Source organism: Microtus ochrogaster, chromosome 7 (assembly GCF_000317375.1).
Source record: "Microtus ochrogaster isolate Prairie Vole_2 chromosome 7, MicOch1.0, whole genome shotgun sequence".
Lineage (NCBI taxonomy): Eukaryota > Metazoa > Chordata > Mammalia > Rodentia > Cricetidae > Microtus > Microtus ochrogaster.
Window position 1 is genome coordinate 52701584 of NC_022014.1, and position 16244 is coordinate 52717827.

Here is a 16244-nt window from a genome sequence, read left to right on the forward strand (position 1 = left end):
AGCCCTGAAGCTCCTGTAGAATGTCTGGATGTCACAGAGCCTGTGACAGCCCTGAAGCTCCTGTAGAATGTCTGGATGTCACAGAGCCTGTGACACCCCCAGGAAGAACTTCCAGCAGCAGAGTTATTCCAGGGCTTCTGGTTTTGAGACAGGGCCTCTTGCTACTGAAGCCAAGGCTGGCACTGAACTTGCAATTCTCCTGCCTCAGCTATGGGATTATGGGCAGCTACCACATCTGACTCCCAAAATTTATTTCTTCTATTTTCTTCTTTTTTGTAATACTAAGGATGAAACTGGGTCTCACATAGGCAGGCTGACTGACTGCCTGACTGACTGATGTACCACCTACCACCTTCACTCCCAAACATTTAAGAGAAAGGAACGCCATTCTGCTATATCCTACTATCCAATATTCCAGCACTAACATTCAACAAATAGTAAGTCTCCTCCTTGATAAAAACGCCTCATGTTCTACAGTGACAACGGCACATGAGGAAGGCACAGCCCCTCCTCAGCATGCTATCCAGTCCAAGAGCCCCACAGCTGAGCCACTGGAGTCAGGCCAGCTAGACAGACCACACCTCTCCCCATGAGTTGTCTCCAATTATAAGATAAACAGTAATGGGTACGGGAGATTGTGACCAGAAGGCTTAAGTAGAAAATGCACCTGTCACACTGGCAGGACCTAGGAAACATCCCTGCATTTGGACAGATCTAAGTCCTAAAGGGGTAAGATGAACTGTCTTTAAGAGACCTAATTACAATCTAAGGAAACACTACCTACTCTCTTACTCACTCAGAATTAACCAGGTTACAAAAGAGAGGGGGAAGCTGAAGCAGTGAAAAGCACTTGCTACTGTTCTGGAGGGTCTGAGCTCAGGTCCCAGCACCACATCAGACAGCGCATCACCACCTTTACTTCCAGATGCAGAGTGCCCAGAATCCTCCTCTGAGCTCTTGTACTCACACACACTGGATGGGCACAGATGTAACACAGAAATGCAAAAATGGGGGCTGGAGAGATGGCGCAGTGGTCAAGAGCACTGACTGCTCTTCCAGAGGACTCAGGTTCAATTCCCAGCACCCACATGGCAGTTTAAAACTGTCTGTAACTCCAATTCCAGAGGATCTGTCACCCTCACACAGAGATGCAAGCCAAAACAACAATCAATGCCCATAAAAATAGACATAAACCATTTTAAAAAAATAAATGCAATTCAAGAAATTGGACACCAAAAGATCACATAATCCAATAAAAAAAATAGAGTACAAACCTAAACAGAGAACTCTCAACAGAGCAATCTAAAATGGCTGAAAGACACTTAAGGAAATATTCAACATCCTTAGCCATCAGAGAAATGCAAATCAAAACAACTCTGAGATTCCATCTTACACCTGTAAGAATGGCCAAGATCAAAAACACTGATGACAACTTATGCTGGACAGGTTGTGGGGAAAAGAGAACCTTGCTGGTGGAAATGCAAGCTGGTACAACCCCTTTGGATGTCAGTGGCGATTTCTCAGAAAATTAGGAAACAACCTTCCTCAAGACCCAGTAATACCACTTTTGGGTATATATCCAAAGGATGCTCAATCGTGCCACAAGGACATGTGCTCAACTGTGTTCTTAGCGGCTTTGTTTCTCATAGCCAGAACCTGGAAACAACCTAAATGCCCCTCGATCAAAGAATGGATAAGGAAATTATGTTACATTTATACAATGTGGTACATTCTACATAGCAGAAAAACATAATGACAGCTTGAATTTTGCAGGAAAATGGATGGAGCTAGAAAACATTATTTTGAGTGAGGTAAGCCAGACACAGAAAGACAATTATCACATGTACTCACTCATACGTAGTTTTTAAACATAAAGCAAAGAAAGCCAGCCTACAAACCACAATCCCAGAGAACTTAGACAACAATGAGGACACTAAGAGAGACTTACATAGATCTAATCTATATGGGAAGTAGAAAGTAGAAAAAAGACAAGATCTCCTGAGTAAATTGGGAGCATGGGGACCATGAGGGAGGGCTGAAGGGAAAAGGGGAGAGGCAGGGAGGAAAGCAGAGAAAAATGTAGACCTCAATAAATATCATGGAAAAAAATGCTTTTTTTTTTTTTTTTGAGACAAGGTTTCTCTGTAGCTTTGGTGTTTGTCCTGGCACTAGCTCTTGTAGACTGTAGACCAGGCTGGCCTGGAACTCACAGAGACCCGCCTGCCCTACCTCCCAAGTGCTGGGATTAAAGGCGTGTGCCACCACCGCCCAGAGCAAAAATGTTTTTTAATAAAAAATTAAACATAGAGGTTTAGGGACATAGCTCAGTCAGTTAAATGCCTGCTATGGGGAGGGGCTCCAAAACTTGTTTCAGGCTAGGCACACACTCTACCAAATGAGCTAGCTACATTCACAGCCCAAAACGCTCTTTCTTTGTAGGTTGCTGCTGTTTTTGAGAAGTAGGGATTGAGCCTAAGACTTCATACATGCCACGAGGAACAGAGTTTGGAGCCCCAGCACCCACGGACAAGCTGGGTGAGGCAGCACACATCTATAAATGCAGTACTGAACATGAAACCTAGCACTGTCTCCATGATGAACTGTAAGTTGATAAAAAGGCTTTTGGAAAATGGTGATTCTCAAGCGAAATGAGATTTACTTCTGAAGGATTTTAAAGTTTTATCAACTACAAAGCCAGTCTTACCACTGCAAAACACTTTATTAAAGTCAAATCCTTGGCTTGCTAGGAAGTCGATGCTGGAACTCTGAAAATAGACAACACACATGTCAGTGTTAAAAATCCAGAGTGGACGGCTAACTCCCCAGTAGCAGTAGGCTCCCGCTCTTACTAGACTGACAGGCTGTAAACAGAAATAAGAACTGAAGAGTCAGACCCAGAAGGCCATCTTCTCATTAGAACAGTGCGTGTGAGCGAGCGTCGTGGTGGTGGACTAGGTGTGGAAGCCAGGAGACAACTGGCAGAGTTGGTTCTCTCCTTCCACCTGCAAGTGGGTTCAAGGGACTGAACTCCTAATCCTCCCCCTTCCTTAAGGACTGAGACTGTAACTGTGCACAACCATACCCAGTCTGAGTCCTGGGATGGACTCCAAAGCTTGCTTCATGCTCGGCACACACGCTACCAAATGTGCTAGCTACATTCACGGCCCAAGATTTCATACACACTATGCGAGCGCTCTACCAAGGAGCTGTATCCTCAACACTCAGATTTTTGTTTTGTTTTTTTTTTTTTTTTCAGATAAGGTCTCACTGAGTTGTCGAGTTGCCAAAGATAGCTTTGAACTCAGCCTGTAGTCCATTAAAGGCTCAAGCTCTGCTGCTCCCTGCCTCGGTCTCCTGAGCAGCTGGATGACAGGCCTGCGCACCAAACCTGGCCAGTTGCATGTTTTTCTTTCTTTTTTTTTTTGGTTTTTCAAAACAGGGTTTCTATGTGTAGCTTTGGAGCCTGTCCTGGAACTCACTCTGTAGACCAGGCTGGCCTTGAACTCACAAGGATTCACTTGATTCTGCCTCCTGAGTGCTGGCATTAAATGTGTGTGCCACTACCACCGGCCAGTTGGGTGTTTTTAATTTTCAAGATCCATCCGGGCGGTAGTGCACGCCTTTAATCCCAGCACTCGGGGAGGCAGAGGCAGGATGATCTCTGAGTTCAGGACCAGCCTCTACAGAGCAAATTCCAGGATAGCCAGAAAGATACACAGAGAAACCCTGTCTCGAAAAACCAAAAAAAAAAAAAAAAAAATTAGCAAACCTGACTAAACAAACACATCCTGCACCTGGAAGATGTGAATAGATTTATCAGAGTTAAGTAAATAATTTTAGAAATAGTGCATGAATTTGGCCAAATCATGAAGCCCTTCCTCAAAGTAACTAAAGAGGACTCTGTAGACCAGGGTGGCCTCACAGAGATCCGCCTGCCTCCGCCTCCTGAGTGCTGGGATTAAGGGTATGAGCTACTGCCTGGCACTCTCCCTAAGTCTTACACAGCTGTGCAAACACTCCATCTTTGACAGACATGCTAAGGACATGGATAGGTGTTTTGTCTCCCATGTGCCAAACCAGGGCTGCTTAAAGTTTTTCCTCTAGAAACCCTTCTCATGCAAGAAATTTCACATAAACAGAGGTATAGGAATATAAAACAGGTAGACAAGTCAACCATTTGCTGGCAAATAAATCACAGAGACATTCTAGAAAAATTCTTTCATATACATCCAACTATTTTAACATTTATTAAAGACAAAAGCAGATCTGTGACACACCTCGAGCAGGAAAACTAGAAGTTCAAGTTAATCCTTGACTACTTAGTAATTCTGAAACTAGTCTGAACTCCATCGGAACAAGTCTCAGAAAACACAGAGAGAAAGAGAAGGTGGGAAGTAGAAAAAGAAGACAAAAAGCATATAAATGCCATCCTGCAACTTCACTTGCTTCACTCTGCCTGGAAGTCTCTGCAGCCCATTCCTGCATCTTACCTAGCAGCTCTGTGGTAAACACACTGAACTTTCAAGGATACAGTAAGATGCTTTGCCTTTAGGTCCCAGATGACATAATTGTAATCTACTCATACTCTAGCACCTACCTCTTTTGTAAAATGTAGTTCTGCAGATGGAGGTATGTGTCTATGTGTATGTATGCATGTGTATGTAGTATGTGGGAGAGGGTGCACGTGTCTATGCATGTCTGCATCTTCGTATCATTCTCTCTTTGCTGTGTGTATATATCTGCACTTGCCCATATGATATATAAAGATGCGCACAGGTGCACTCAACTCACCCATACAGCCATTTGTGGAATCCTGAAGTCCTAATCACCCTCCAGTTTAATTTTTGGTCTCTCATTGAACCTGGGGCTCGCCTTTTCAACCAGACTGGCTGGCCAGCGGGGCACCTGCCCTCAGAACCTACCTGTCTCAACATGCAGCCCTGGGATTACTGATCCTGGCTATCATGCCCTGATTCTCCACTCAGCTATAAACCCAAAGCCTTCAGTTATAGACTTTTAAATAAAACAAGCAAGCAACAACAACAAAAATACAACTTTATGGCCAGGGAGGTATCTCGGTTTAAATTTACCTATTATGCGTGAGACCCTAGAATTACAGGTATGTGCCACTTGTCTGCCTATCTACACCTTTGGGTTCAGTTTATACAAGTGCTGGGAATCAAATTCAAGGACCCGTGCATATTAGGCAAGCACTCTACCTACTAAGCTACATTCCTAGCCCTTATCTTGTAACTTTAGAAAGAAAGTGCCCAGTGCCCAGGAGTCTGTGCTTTGGATTTCCACAGATGTATTACCACTTTTATGGCAAAAAAGGAAAAGACTAAGATGAACTCATGTTAGTAGGGAAAGACCACCTAAGCTGCAGGATTACAGAGGAAAGAGGAAGCCCCTCTCTTCCACCGTACACCCACAAACACTCTCCTTATTCACAACAAATAACCAAGCAGGCAGAAGGGAAACTTTATTTACCTAGTATCTGCCAAGCCAGTGACCACAAGAGTCTCAGGGGAAGTCTCCCTGCCTCTCTACTTTGTGTTCTTCTCAAAAGGAAAATGGAGTCTTTTCCACCTTCTGTTTCTGAATTGGTGAGTTAGGGGAAAGGACCCAGGTTTAAAAAGTTTTACTCTTTCAGAAAAGAAAGCACTACCCTTGAGGAAGGAACAAAGATAATGAGGTAAGGAGAAGTCTGGGGTCCTGGTGTAGGGTAAATACAGAGGAAGACAGAAGATGTCCCTTCAAATGGAGTCCCACTGCAATGTCATGATCCCCAACTCAGCTTTATTAATAAATAATACAGTGCAGGATCTAATTTCCATCTGCTTATCTTTAGAGCCTATTTCTTATAATATCTTGAAATAAAGAAGAGCTAGCAATATCACTAATTTAAAACCCTAAAAATGAAGGTCAGAAAGGTGAGATAACTTATTCACTGCCTAAATCTTTTTTTTTTTTTGGTTTTTCGAGACAGGGTTTCTCTGTGGTTTTTGGAGCCTGTCCTGGAACTAGCTCTTGTAGACCAGGCTGGTCTCAAACTCACAGAGATCCGCCTGCCTCTGCCTCCCAAATGCTGGGATTAAAGGCGTGCGCCACCACCGCCTGGCTCATTGCCTAAATCTTGTTGCTTGGTTTTATGGTTTTGTTTAGTTGTTTGTTTGTTTGTTGTTTTGCGGGGTGGGGGGTGACACAGAATCTTATATAGCCCAGACTGTCCTCAAACTCACCAGGTAATTCTGATCCTCCACCTCCCTACTGAGGCTGTTATCACAGGCACTCACCCTATGTGGTCCTGGAGATAGAACCCAGGGCATCATTCACGCTGGGCAAGCACTCTGCTAACTAACCTACAGCTCAGCCCTAGAGCTAAATCTACAGGAATTCTTCATTTCCACTCCATCCCAACAGCATTTCATAAGTAGAAAAAGTGCAGTTCCACTACTAACCTGACAAACAAACTTGACATCCGGCGAGGACCTACTGAAAGGCTTGGGGAAAACATAGAAGTTAAACGACTTCGTTATATGCCTGGGAAAATAAGAGAAAAGGACACTTAGGGGTGAAATTAGGAGACAGCTTAGGAATTCCCAACTATTAAGACAACCTACTTGGAATCTGTGTGGTCATACTTAAAAGCGCAAAGGCCAAACTGAAACAGCAAAAAGTCCATAGAATGCTGGCAAAGGAAAAAAAAAATCAATCACAAGAGAGTCATATATCTGACATGAGCAAGTATTCTCAATCTGAAGCCTTTCTGAATCACTCAATATAACTTCAGCAGAACAGACTGTGCAAGCTATACATCAGTAGTCTTACTCATTTATACACAGTTCTTAATTTGTTCCCAACTAAGAAGCTATCTACCATCGCCAGAGCATAGCATTAAGCCTATTTCCAAACTATTACAACTACATATTTATTTCTTACACATCAAATTAATTTTAAGAAATAATAGCCCTCACTCAGAATTTTTTCCAACAAACAATAACTTTTGCTATTTTAAACATCACTAAAATGTTATTTTGTGGCTGGTGTTGAGAAGATACACCTCCAAAAAAAAAAAAAAACCAAAAAAAAAAAAAAAAAAAAGCCGGGCGGTGATGGTGCACGCCTTTAATCCCAGCACTCGGGAGGCAGAGGCAGGCGGATCTCTGTGAGTTTAAGACCAGCCTCATCTACAAGAGCTAGTTCCCAGACAGGCTCCAAAACCACAGAGAAACCCTGTCTCAAGAAAGAAAAAAAAACAAAAACAAAAAAAAGAAGATACACCTCACTTACAAAATACAAAAGTGTAAGTTTAATGATTCCACCCTTTCATAATTCAACAGCAGGAACCACATGGCAGAGAGAAAGACATCTGAGGATATCCACTTGCCTTTTTAAGCTTCTGATATCGCTCTTCTGGGGTATCAAAACCACTTGTTAATGCAGTGACGGAGGGTCCATCGCTGATTCCTGGATGATAACAAACAAGGATTGGGTTCATTAGTAAATGCCAATATAAAACTGCCTCTGCTAGAGTCTTCATTCAGTGCCGAGTCATATCCCTATTATTTAAAATTAATTCCAAGTGTCTATATCACACTTTTTTAAAATTAATGTGTGCGCTGGGTGTAGCTAACTGGTAGAAGTGCTTGCTCATCATGCACATGAGAGAGCCTGAGCTGGATTCCTACATTCAAAGAAAAATAATAATTGGGGGTTAGAGAGATGGATCAGTCAGCAAAACGCTTGCTGTGTAAGCATGAGGACCTGAGTTGGAATTCCCAGAACCCATGCAAACAGCTACATGGAGCACTGTGGATGCAGAGATAGTGGATCCCTGGAGCACATCAGCCAGACAGCCAATCAAGGAGAATCACTGAATTCCAGGTTCAGTAAGAGATGCTGTCTCCAAAAAAAAAAAAAAAAAAAAGTAGTTTGAGGAAAACAACCAATGAATGTTGAGCTCTAGCCTCTGCTCATGCACATGGATGTACACATACTTAAAGACATATTCATGCACACATGTATCTACTGAACTATGCAAAGATTTCCACTAAAGCATTAGTAATATCCTTATCTGCCTTTCAAGTGTGGCCCTGGCAAGTCACAAAATACCATTTACATGATGTATCTAGAGTGGCCACAATCAAAGACACAATCAATGATGGCAGACAGAGGCAAAGGAGGTAATGGATAATTCCTTGAGTAGTGTGTCTGTTTAAGATTAAAGGAAAAAAATTCCAGAGATAGACAGCGCCGACCGCATCGCAGCATGTGTGTGTAATTAATGCCACCAAATTGCAAAACTACTTAATACTAACTGAAATAGGGCTGGGGAAATGTGCTTGCCATGCAAACCAAAGAACACAGGTTCGGACCGTCACCGTATAAAAGCTGGACATGACAACACAAAACTGTAACCCCAGAGATGGAGGGCTTGTGGTGAGAAACAGATCCCGGGGGCTGCTGGCCAACCATCTAACTGAAACAGCCAGCTCTAGGTTCAACTGGAGAATGCGTCTTTTAAAATAAAATGGAGAAAGCCCGGGTGTCCACAAGCCTTTGATCCCAGCGCTCGGGAAGCAGAGCAGATGGATCTCAGTGAGTTCCAGGCCAGCCTGGTTTACGAAGAAAGTTCCAGGACTACCAGGGTTGTTACACAGAGAGACCCTGGCTAGAACAGAAAAAACAAAAACAAGAAAACAACAGCAACAAGAAAAACTAAACCCTCTGCTCCCTCTCGGTCCCCCGACGGAGTTTCTCTGTGTAACAGTCCTAGCAGTCCTGAAACTAGCTCTTGTAGACCAAGCTGGCCTCGAACTCACAGAGATCTGCCTGCCTCTGCCCCCCAAGGGCTGGGATTAAAGGTATGCACCACCACCGCCCAGCAGCCCTCTGCATTTTAACCATAAACACCTAACTGTTTTAAGCAGTGCCAGAACCACAATCTGTTTCCACAAACTTCAGTCTGACTAATCACAGAACCACTGCATCTCTCATAAGCTTTTGCCCTAACTAGCAAGATTACAAAAGGAGCCTTAGCCATACAAGGTGTAAACCCCGAGCTTTTAAGGGAGTGATACCTGAAAACTCCCCATCAATGGCGAAGAAGTCAGCCTCCTCTATGGCCTGGTACACTTTGTGAAGATTAATCTTAAAATCTGCAGAGAAACCAAGAAGAGGTTCAGAATAGATGGCCGGCCTTCCAGCCCACCAACTAAAAGGAGATGGGAGAGAAGGGTCCCGAAGAGAGCCCAGGGCCACGGAAGAGACGGACAGGTCCCTAAGGTCTGCGAGGACCGAAGAGAGACAACTTCTCCAGGGGTGGCTAGGCAGAAGAGTCCAAGACCCCAAGTGTGCTCGACTGAGAAGGGTAGGCCAGAGGAGGTGCACCAGGAAGAGCGGCAAGCGTGCCAAGGGTGCACGGTTCGCAGAGGGACAAGGATGCAAAGCCAAGCAGAACTGACTTGGCCCCGGGTTCCGCCAAGCACACGAGGTCTGGGCCTAGCACTCTGGGTGGGCTTGGGGACAAGGGAGGGGGGACACGGCGGACACGCACTGCTCCGGATTATCTCCATTCTGCGGCGCAGACGGAACCTTGGCCCCGCCCAGGCAGACGCCGGTCCACGCGCAGAGTTCCACAGCAAAGAGCAGCTACCCAGGTGTCGGAGGCGGCCACGAAACAGACGGCCAGGACACTTCCGGAAACAGCGCGCGCCCGCTGTGCCTGCGTCAGAGTTGCGTCACGGCAGGGGCGGGGCGGGGCAGAGCGGAGGCTGAGGGCCTCCGGGCTGTCTGGGGCCAGGAAGTGGTGTTGCTCACAAAGTCCCACAAACATTGGCCCAACTGTTCTGACCCCTGGTTGACCAACAGATTTTTGTTGTTGTTTTGGTTTGGTTTTTGGTTAGGATTTTTCCTGTGCTCTGGCAGTCCTGGAACTCGCACTGTAGAGCGAGGTGACCTCTAACTAACAGAGATCTGCCTGCCTGGCCTCCGGAATGAATGCTCGGATTAAAAGTGTGTGCCACCACCGCTTGACTTGATCTAGAGATTTTTTTTCCCTGGACTTGAAATTCCGGACCTGAGGAGGATGAAGCAGGGGAATAGCAAATTTGAGGCCACTTAGGCAACAAAATGAGAAGCTCTCTAGAAGTAAATAAGTAAAAATATATATGTGCGTGTATACATACATGTTGTGTGTATATACATACTGAAAGACCCTCAGAGAGGACCTTTTTCTCCGATGAAGACCCCAGAACCAGGACACAAGATGCAATTAGCAAGAGGTTTATTGAGTAAACAGGTACCTGCGGACGGCAAGTCTTTCGGAGGACTTGCACGCCTGCCAACTGGAGGGCAGGCTTTTTATAAGGAAGAGCAAAAAGCAAGTTTACAGAAGCAAAAGCATGGTTATCGGAATGAGGCGGGGGGGATGACTGTTCCTATCCCTCAGCATGGATGTCTGGCAACAGCATGACTGTTCCTATCCTATAAATATCCTGTTTTGCAGTCAACCTGCTTTGTTGATGTCCTATCTTTTTGACATCCTGCCCTGCAGTCTTCCTATCTCATAGACATCCTGCTCTCTCAAGCACATGGGATGTTCTTACGAGAGCAGGCTGGCTGCTGATCCGGAGAATTTTTTTTTATTTTAAGCAAACAGGACGTTCCCCCGGGAGCATGCTAGCTGCGGGTTTTGAGGAGGGGGTCTGTAGGGTCTTTCACATACATGTTTTGTGTGTGTCCGTGAACATTTTGAGAATAAAAGTGTGTACATATGTTGTGTGTGTGCATGCATGTGTGTATATGTCATACGTGTGTGTGTTATTTGTGAGTTTATGGGGTAGCGTTGGAGAGGTATATATGTGCATGTATGTGGTGATTGCCAGTGGTAGGCAAAGGAGGACCTTGCTGTGGTGTTTCCTTGTCTACCTTCCTCGAGAGAGGGTCTCTCACTGAATCTGTTTCAATAGAAACGGCTGGCCAGACAGTTCCTAAGGTACCAGTCTCTGTCTCTGAACCCCGCAGTGCAGGCCTTCAGGGCTGTTTCTGGCTTTTTACAAGGGTGCTGGAGATTTGTACTCAAGTCTTGTGGATTTGACAGCAAGTGCTGCTGTCCAAGTAACCATCTCTCAGCCCCTTTTTACTGAGTTCCCATTCCTTACCTCTCTGGAAGGATGGGGATACCATGATGAAAAAGCATGGTGATTGTCCCATTGGAGCAGAAAACTTGGGGTAGTGTAAGGACATGGAAAATTTTAAAAACTTTGCAAGATCAAGAGCTGGTTAGGACATTGGGTTCGAGTAAAAACCAAAAGATGTTGGAGCTGGAGAGATGGCTCAGAGGTTAAGAGCACTGACTGCTCTTCCAGAGGTCCTGAGTTCAATTCCCAGCAACCACATGGTGGCTCACAGCCATCTATAATGAGATCTGGTGCCCTCTTCTGGCATGCGGGCATACATGGAAGGAATGTTGTATACATAATAAATAAATAAATTTAAAAAAAAAGATGTCCCAAGATGTTCCTAGCAGCTAACCCCACCTGTCGACACCCAGCTTTGTGGTCTAGACAGAAGCAGACATAATTGCTTGGGGGGGGGCATGCACAGAAGCAGAAGCAGCCACTTAAAGGAGGAGGAAGGGGGTGTGCAGAAGTAGCCCCCATCCTTCATTTAGCAAGACCAACCCCCTTGATCCGAAATGAACCCCGCTTGTGTTTTTTGCCTATATAAGTCAACCCCAAATGAGGAAGGGAGCTCTCTCTACTGCGCTGCATTGTAATGGATGAGCTCCCAGCCTGGCTGGAGAATAAACCTTGCTTTTGCATTCTGGACTTGACTGGATTCCGGTGGTGTCTCTGGGGGTCTCAACTTGGGCACAACAGTAGGAAGGAAAATCCGACTTGCCCTTTGGAAACGTGGTAGTTGCTATGGAGATAAAGAACGAACAAGGAAGGTGCTGCAACCGAGAGTGATGAGGATGCAGGGTTTCTTAGCTAAGCAGAAAGGGCAAAGCTGGAGCCGTTAGAGGTGAGTCATATTGGCTGGAGACCAATGCCTTTCACTGGACTGACACATAATAGACACCCTTATCAAACTGATGGAGTGAATAATTCCTACTCGGTCTTTCAAAAACCTCACTATAAAGTTGTCCAGAGTGCTATTTGAAACTTAGCTCCACCATTTAGTAACCTGGTAATGCAGCCAATCTTCCTAAACTTCAGTTTCCTGGGGTCATGTTGAATTTTAAAATATGTGAATTTTAAAGAATTATACAGGTGAGTAGTGGTGGCGCACGCCTTTAATCCCAGAACTTGGGAGGCAGGCAGACCACCGGATTCGAGGACAGCCTGGTCTACATAGCAAGTTCCAACACAACCAATGGTACATAAAGAAACGCTGGAGAGAGAGAGAGAGAGAGAGAGAGAGAGAGAGAGAGAGAGAGAGAGAGAATTATACACAAATCAATCTGTATAAATAACTGATTGGTTTGTTGTTGAGTGGGAGAAGTTTGAAACAGGGTCTTACAATGTGTTAACTGTAACTATAATAATAGCAATACAATAGAAATTGAGGTCAGCCCAGGTAAGGAAGTTGACAAATAATACTCTTCATGAATGAGATTTTACTAGGAGTCAGAGTTTGAGACCGTGATCAGACCTCCTGGTAGGAGGGAGAACATTAGATATGGCAGGGGTGCTAAAGAGAAGGGAGGCTTGCCTGTAAGCCAGGAGAGGAGAGGAGGAAGTAGAAAAATTGCTTAGTAGTTAAGAGTATCCATTGCTCCTGCAGAGAACCTGAGTTCAGTTCCTAGCACCCATATCAGGAGACTCACAGTTGCCTGTCACTGTTCAAGGCCTCTGGCCTTCATGGCACATGCATTCACTTGCACAATGCAACACAGTCACAGACACACACATACACATAATTAAAAATAATAAAAGTAACCAGGCGGTAGTGGTGCACGCTTTAATCTCAGCACTCAGGAAGCAGAGGCAGGAGGACCTTTGTGAGTTTGAGGCCAGCCAGGTGTACAGAGCAAGTTCCAGGACAGCCAGGACTGTTTCACAGAAAAAGTTTCAAAAAACCAAAAATAAATAAATAAATAAAAATATTATAAAACAAGACCTGGATAAGACCCTCAATAAGAGTGAATAAAAGCCAGGTGGTAGTGGCGCAGGCCTTTAATCCCAGCACTTGGAGTGCAGAGACGGGCAGATCTCTTGAGAGTTCGAGGCCAGCCTGGTCTACAGAGTGAGTTCCAGGAGAAGTTTCTCAAGACGGGGTTTCTCTGTAGCTTTGGAGCCTGTCCTGGAACTAGCTCTTTTTTATTTATTTATTTATTTATTTATTTATTTTTGGTTTTTCGAGACAGGATTTCTCTGTAGCTTTGGAGCCTGTCCTGGAACTAGCTCTTGTAGACCAGGCTGGTCTCGAACTCACAGAGATCCGCCTGCCTCTGCCTCCCAAGTGCTGGGATTAAAGGCGTGTGCCACCACCGCCCGGCTTGGAACTAGCTCTTGTAGACCAGGCTGGCCTCGAAATCACAGAGATCTGCCTGCCTCTGCTTCCTGAGTGCTGGGATTAAAGGTGTGTGCCACCACCTCCCAGCTTCCACTACAGCTTTCAAAAGCTACAAAGAAGTCCTGTCTCGAAAAAGCAAGGGGAAAAAAAACCAACCTGAGTGTGGAGGCACATGCTTTTCAAGCCTGTACCTTAGGCAGAAACAGACACATCTCTGAGTTCCAGACTGGCCAGGGCTATGTAGTGAGATTCTTGTTTGGGTTAAGGCTTTACCCCAGTCCCTGGCATCCATATACCTAAAGAGTATGGAATGTTTGGGTGGAAGTTCCATCTCATGCCCCCTCCCCTGGGAGTTACTTCAGTCAGACTTGACCTCTGAGGAAGCCCACCAAATGATGACCCCTCCCCAGAGGGTATTTAAACTGCCCCCCAGAAAACAAACGTATTCCAGTCTTCCGTCCCCATCTCCTTTCCTCTTTAAAGTGCTGGAAGGTATCCATAAACCTGGGCTTTTTCTAATTCTGTTTGATTTGGTCTGATTTGAATTCTTGCAGTGGCAGAGAGGCTTATTGGGTCACAAAAACTTTACAACACTGTCTCAAAAAAAAAAAAGTGAAGATAAGAGATAGGAAGACAGACAGAAGAACATGCATGATATCCTGAACAGTAGGGCAGTGGATGTTGCAATCTGCTGGCCTGGTTAGTCACCTGGGTACTCTGTCCCCTAAGAGATAAGCTCCTCCCACTCCCAACGCTCCCCACCCCCCCTTCACTGAGGCAAGCAGATCTCCTTCCTGTCCCCCTTTCTCCCTCCTCTTCTGGAGAAGCAGCTGCTACTGCTCCCCAACCCTTCTCCCTTCTCCCCTTCCCCACCTCTCCTCTTCTCTTCCCTCTCCATAACCCACAATCTCTTTAAAAATTAAACCTGAGTGCTGGGTGGTTGGTGGCACATGCCTTTAATCCCAGCACTTGGGAGGCAGAGGGAGGCTGATCTCTGTGTGTTCAGAGCGAATTCCATTAGGGGCTCCAAAGCTTTATAGAGAAACCCTGTCTTGAAAGGAAAAAAAAAAAATTACACCTACATGGTGGCGCACGCCTTTAATCCCAGCACTCGGGAGGCAGAGGCAGGCGGATCTCTGTGAGTTCGAGACCAGCCTGGTCTACAGAGCTAGTTCCAGGCCAGGCTCCAAAGCCACAGAGAAACCCTGTCTCGGAAAACAAAAAACAAAAAAAAAAAAAAAAATTACGCCTACATGGTCATTCGCTGCTATTTACTATCTAAGTTAGAAAACAGTCACCTTGACTTTTCTTCCCTGGTTAGTAAACTATCTGTCTGTGAAAGCAGGTGTTCGGGTGTGGTTTGGGCCTAATCCCTGGTCTGGGAGGGAACCCCCACTGGGGAGCGAGGTTTCCCTCCTCCTCTACACACCTGTGCTCAAAACATTTGGGGAGGTTGATTTAAGAGGATCTCAGATTTACGACTAACCTGGGCTATAAAGGTTGTATCTCAAAAGGGAAAAAGTTACAATGGTGAATTCTGTATCCCCTAGTACAATGAATGCCTCCTGAGTGCTGGGATTAAAGACGTGCTCCACGGCTCCGGGTTTATAAATAAAACTTTAAGCCCGGCCTCTGGTTTTCTGTGGAATGCGAAGGTAAGATTTATTGCTGTGCAAACGGGACAGCATGAGAATTATTTTAATGTCTAACCGAAGCTAGATCTTTCGGTCCCTGCCCTAGCCACGCCCACTCCTTTTAACTTCTGACCTCCGCCCCGCCATCGCTCTCTCCCTGTGTTCTCTCCCGGTGTACACACGGGCTTTGCCTCTCTCTCCTCTCTCTCCCTCCTTCTCCTCCCCCCCCCTTACCCTTTCTTTCTCTCCTTGTTAATAAATTCTTATATGTCTATTTCCTGTGTTTATATGTCTGTTACTGCCGCCACCGCCAGCGCTGCGGGCGGGCTCCGCCAGCCCGCCCAGGTATATTTTTTAAGAATAACACATGTAAACACAGGAACACGTTCGGGAGCGAGGCTTAATGGAAAAACACCTCCCCACCCTCGGGCTGTGATTTCGGGGCTCAGACCACGCGGCAAATGGGCGGGCCGCACTAGTGCGCATGCGGCACACCGTTCCCTGGCGCGGTCGCTCTAGGCAGTGGGGAGGTCGCCTGGGGTTGAGAGTCTGCCGCGTGAGAACGGCCTTTCCTCTATGGTCAAGGGAGCCGGCACGGCCCGCCCACAGACCTGGGTTATTTCCGGAAGCGAAGCCTGCAGCTTTCTGCTTCCGCAGGGCTCCTAGCGGGTCCCGGGACTACTGGCGAGGTGAGCTTCAGCGCGGTGGAAATGGTGGTGGGGCGCTTGGCTTGGGATGGAACGGACCCCTCTCCCCGAGCTGCGCCGGCAGCGTGGCCCAGGCTCGCGGCCGTTTCCTGCCCCGGGCTGCCAGGCTGTTGCCCGCGTCGGGGTCTGGGTCTAAGCCACTCGCCCACTTGGTGGCGGACAAGGAGGTGTTGTTTCCACACACCTGCGGGCTAGGGGTGCCTGCCACGTCCGCTAGATCCTTAGCCTTCTTGTCCCAAGGCAGACTGTTAATAATGGGAAACGCAGAAAAGGGAACATCAAACTCCAACGTCACACTGGACTGACCTGAGCTTCGCTCTTGTCATTCCCATACTCAAGGCTCAGAAATGTTGTAGTAAGGGGAGTGTGTGTGTGTGTG

The 16244-nt window shown here is 46.1% G+C and overlaps 2 protein-coding genes across 3 annotated transcripts in view; one reads left to right on the forward strand and one right to left on the reverse strand.

Annotated features, from left to right (window-relative positions):
* The window catches only part of Parn (poly(A)-specific ribonuclease), a 97268-nt gene extending 87570 nt beyond the window's left edge, over positions 1-9698 (reverse strand). For both annotated transcript variants that reach the window (XM_026780698.1, XM_005350340.2), the window contains exons 1-6: positions 9560-9698; positions 9084-9161; positions 7391-7470; positions 6624-6691; positions 6462-6543; positions 2705-2765 (exon numbers count right to left, since the gene is read on the reverse strand). In XM_026780698.1, coding sequence (XP_026636499.1) covers positions 2705-2765; positions 6462-6543; positions 6624-6691; positions 7391-7470; positions 9084-9161; positions 9560-9578 — 388 coding nt within the window. In that variant the 5' untranslated portion in view covers positions 9579-9698. The remainder of the gene's footprint in view (positions 1-2704; positions 2766-6461; positions 6544-6623; positions 6692-7390; positions 7471-9083; positions 9162-9559) is intronic.
* Positions 9699-15693: 5995 nt separating this feature from the next.
* The window catches only part of Bfar (bifunctional apoptosis regulator), a 31676-nt gene continuing 31125 nt past the window's right edge, over positions 15694-16244 (forward strand). The window contains exon 1 of the mRNA XM_005350341.3: positions 15694-15847. The gene's annotated coding sequence lies outside the window, so the exon portion shown is untranslated. The remainder of the gene's footprint in view (positions 15848-16244) is intronic.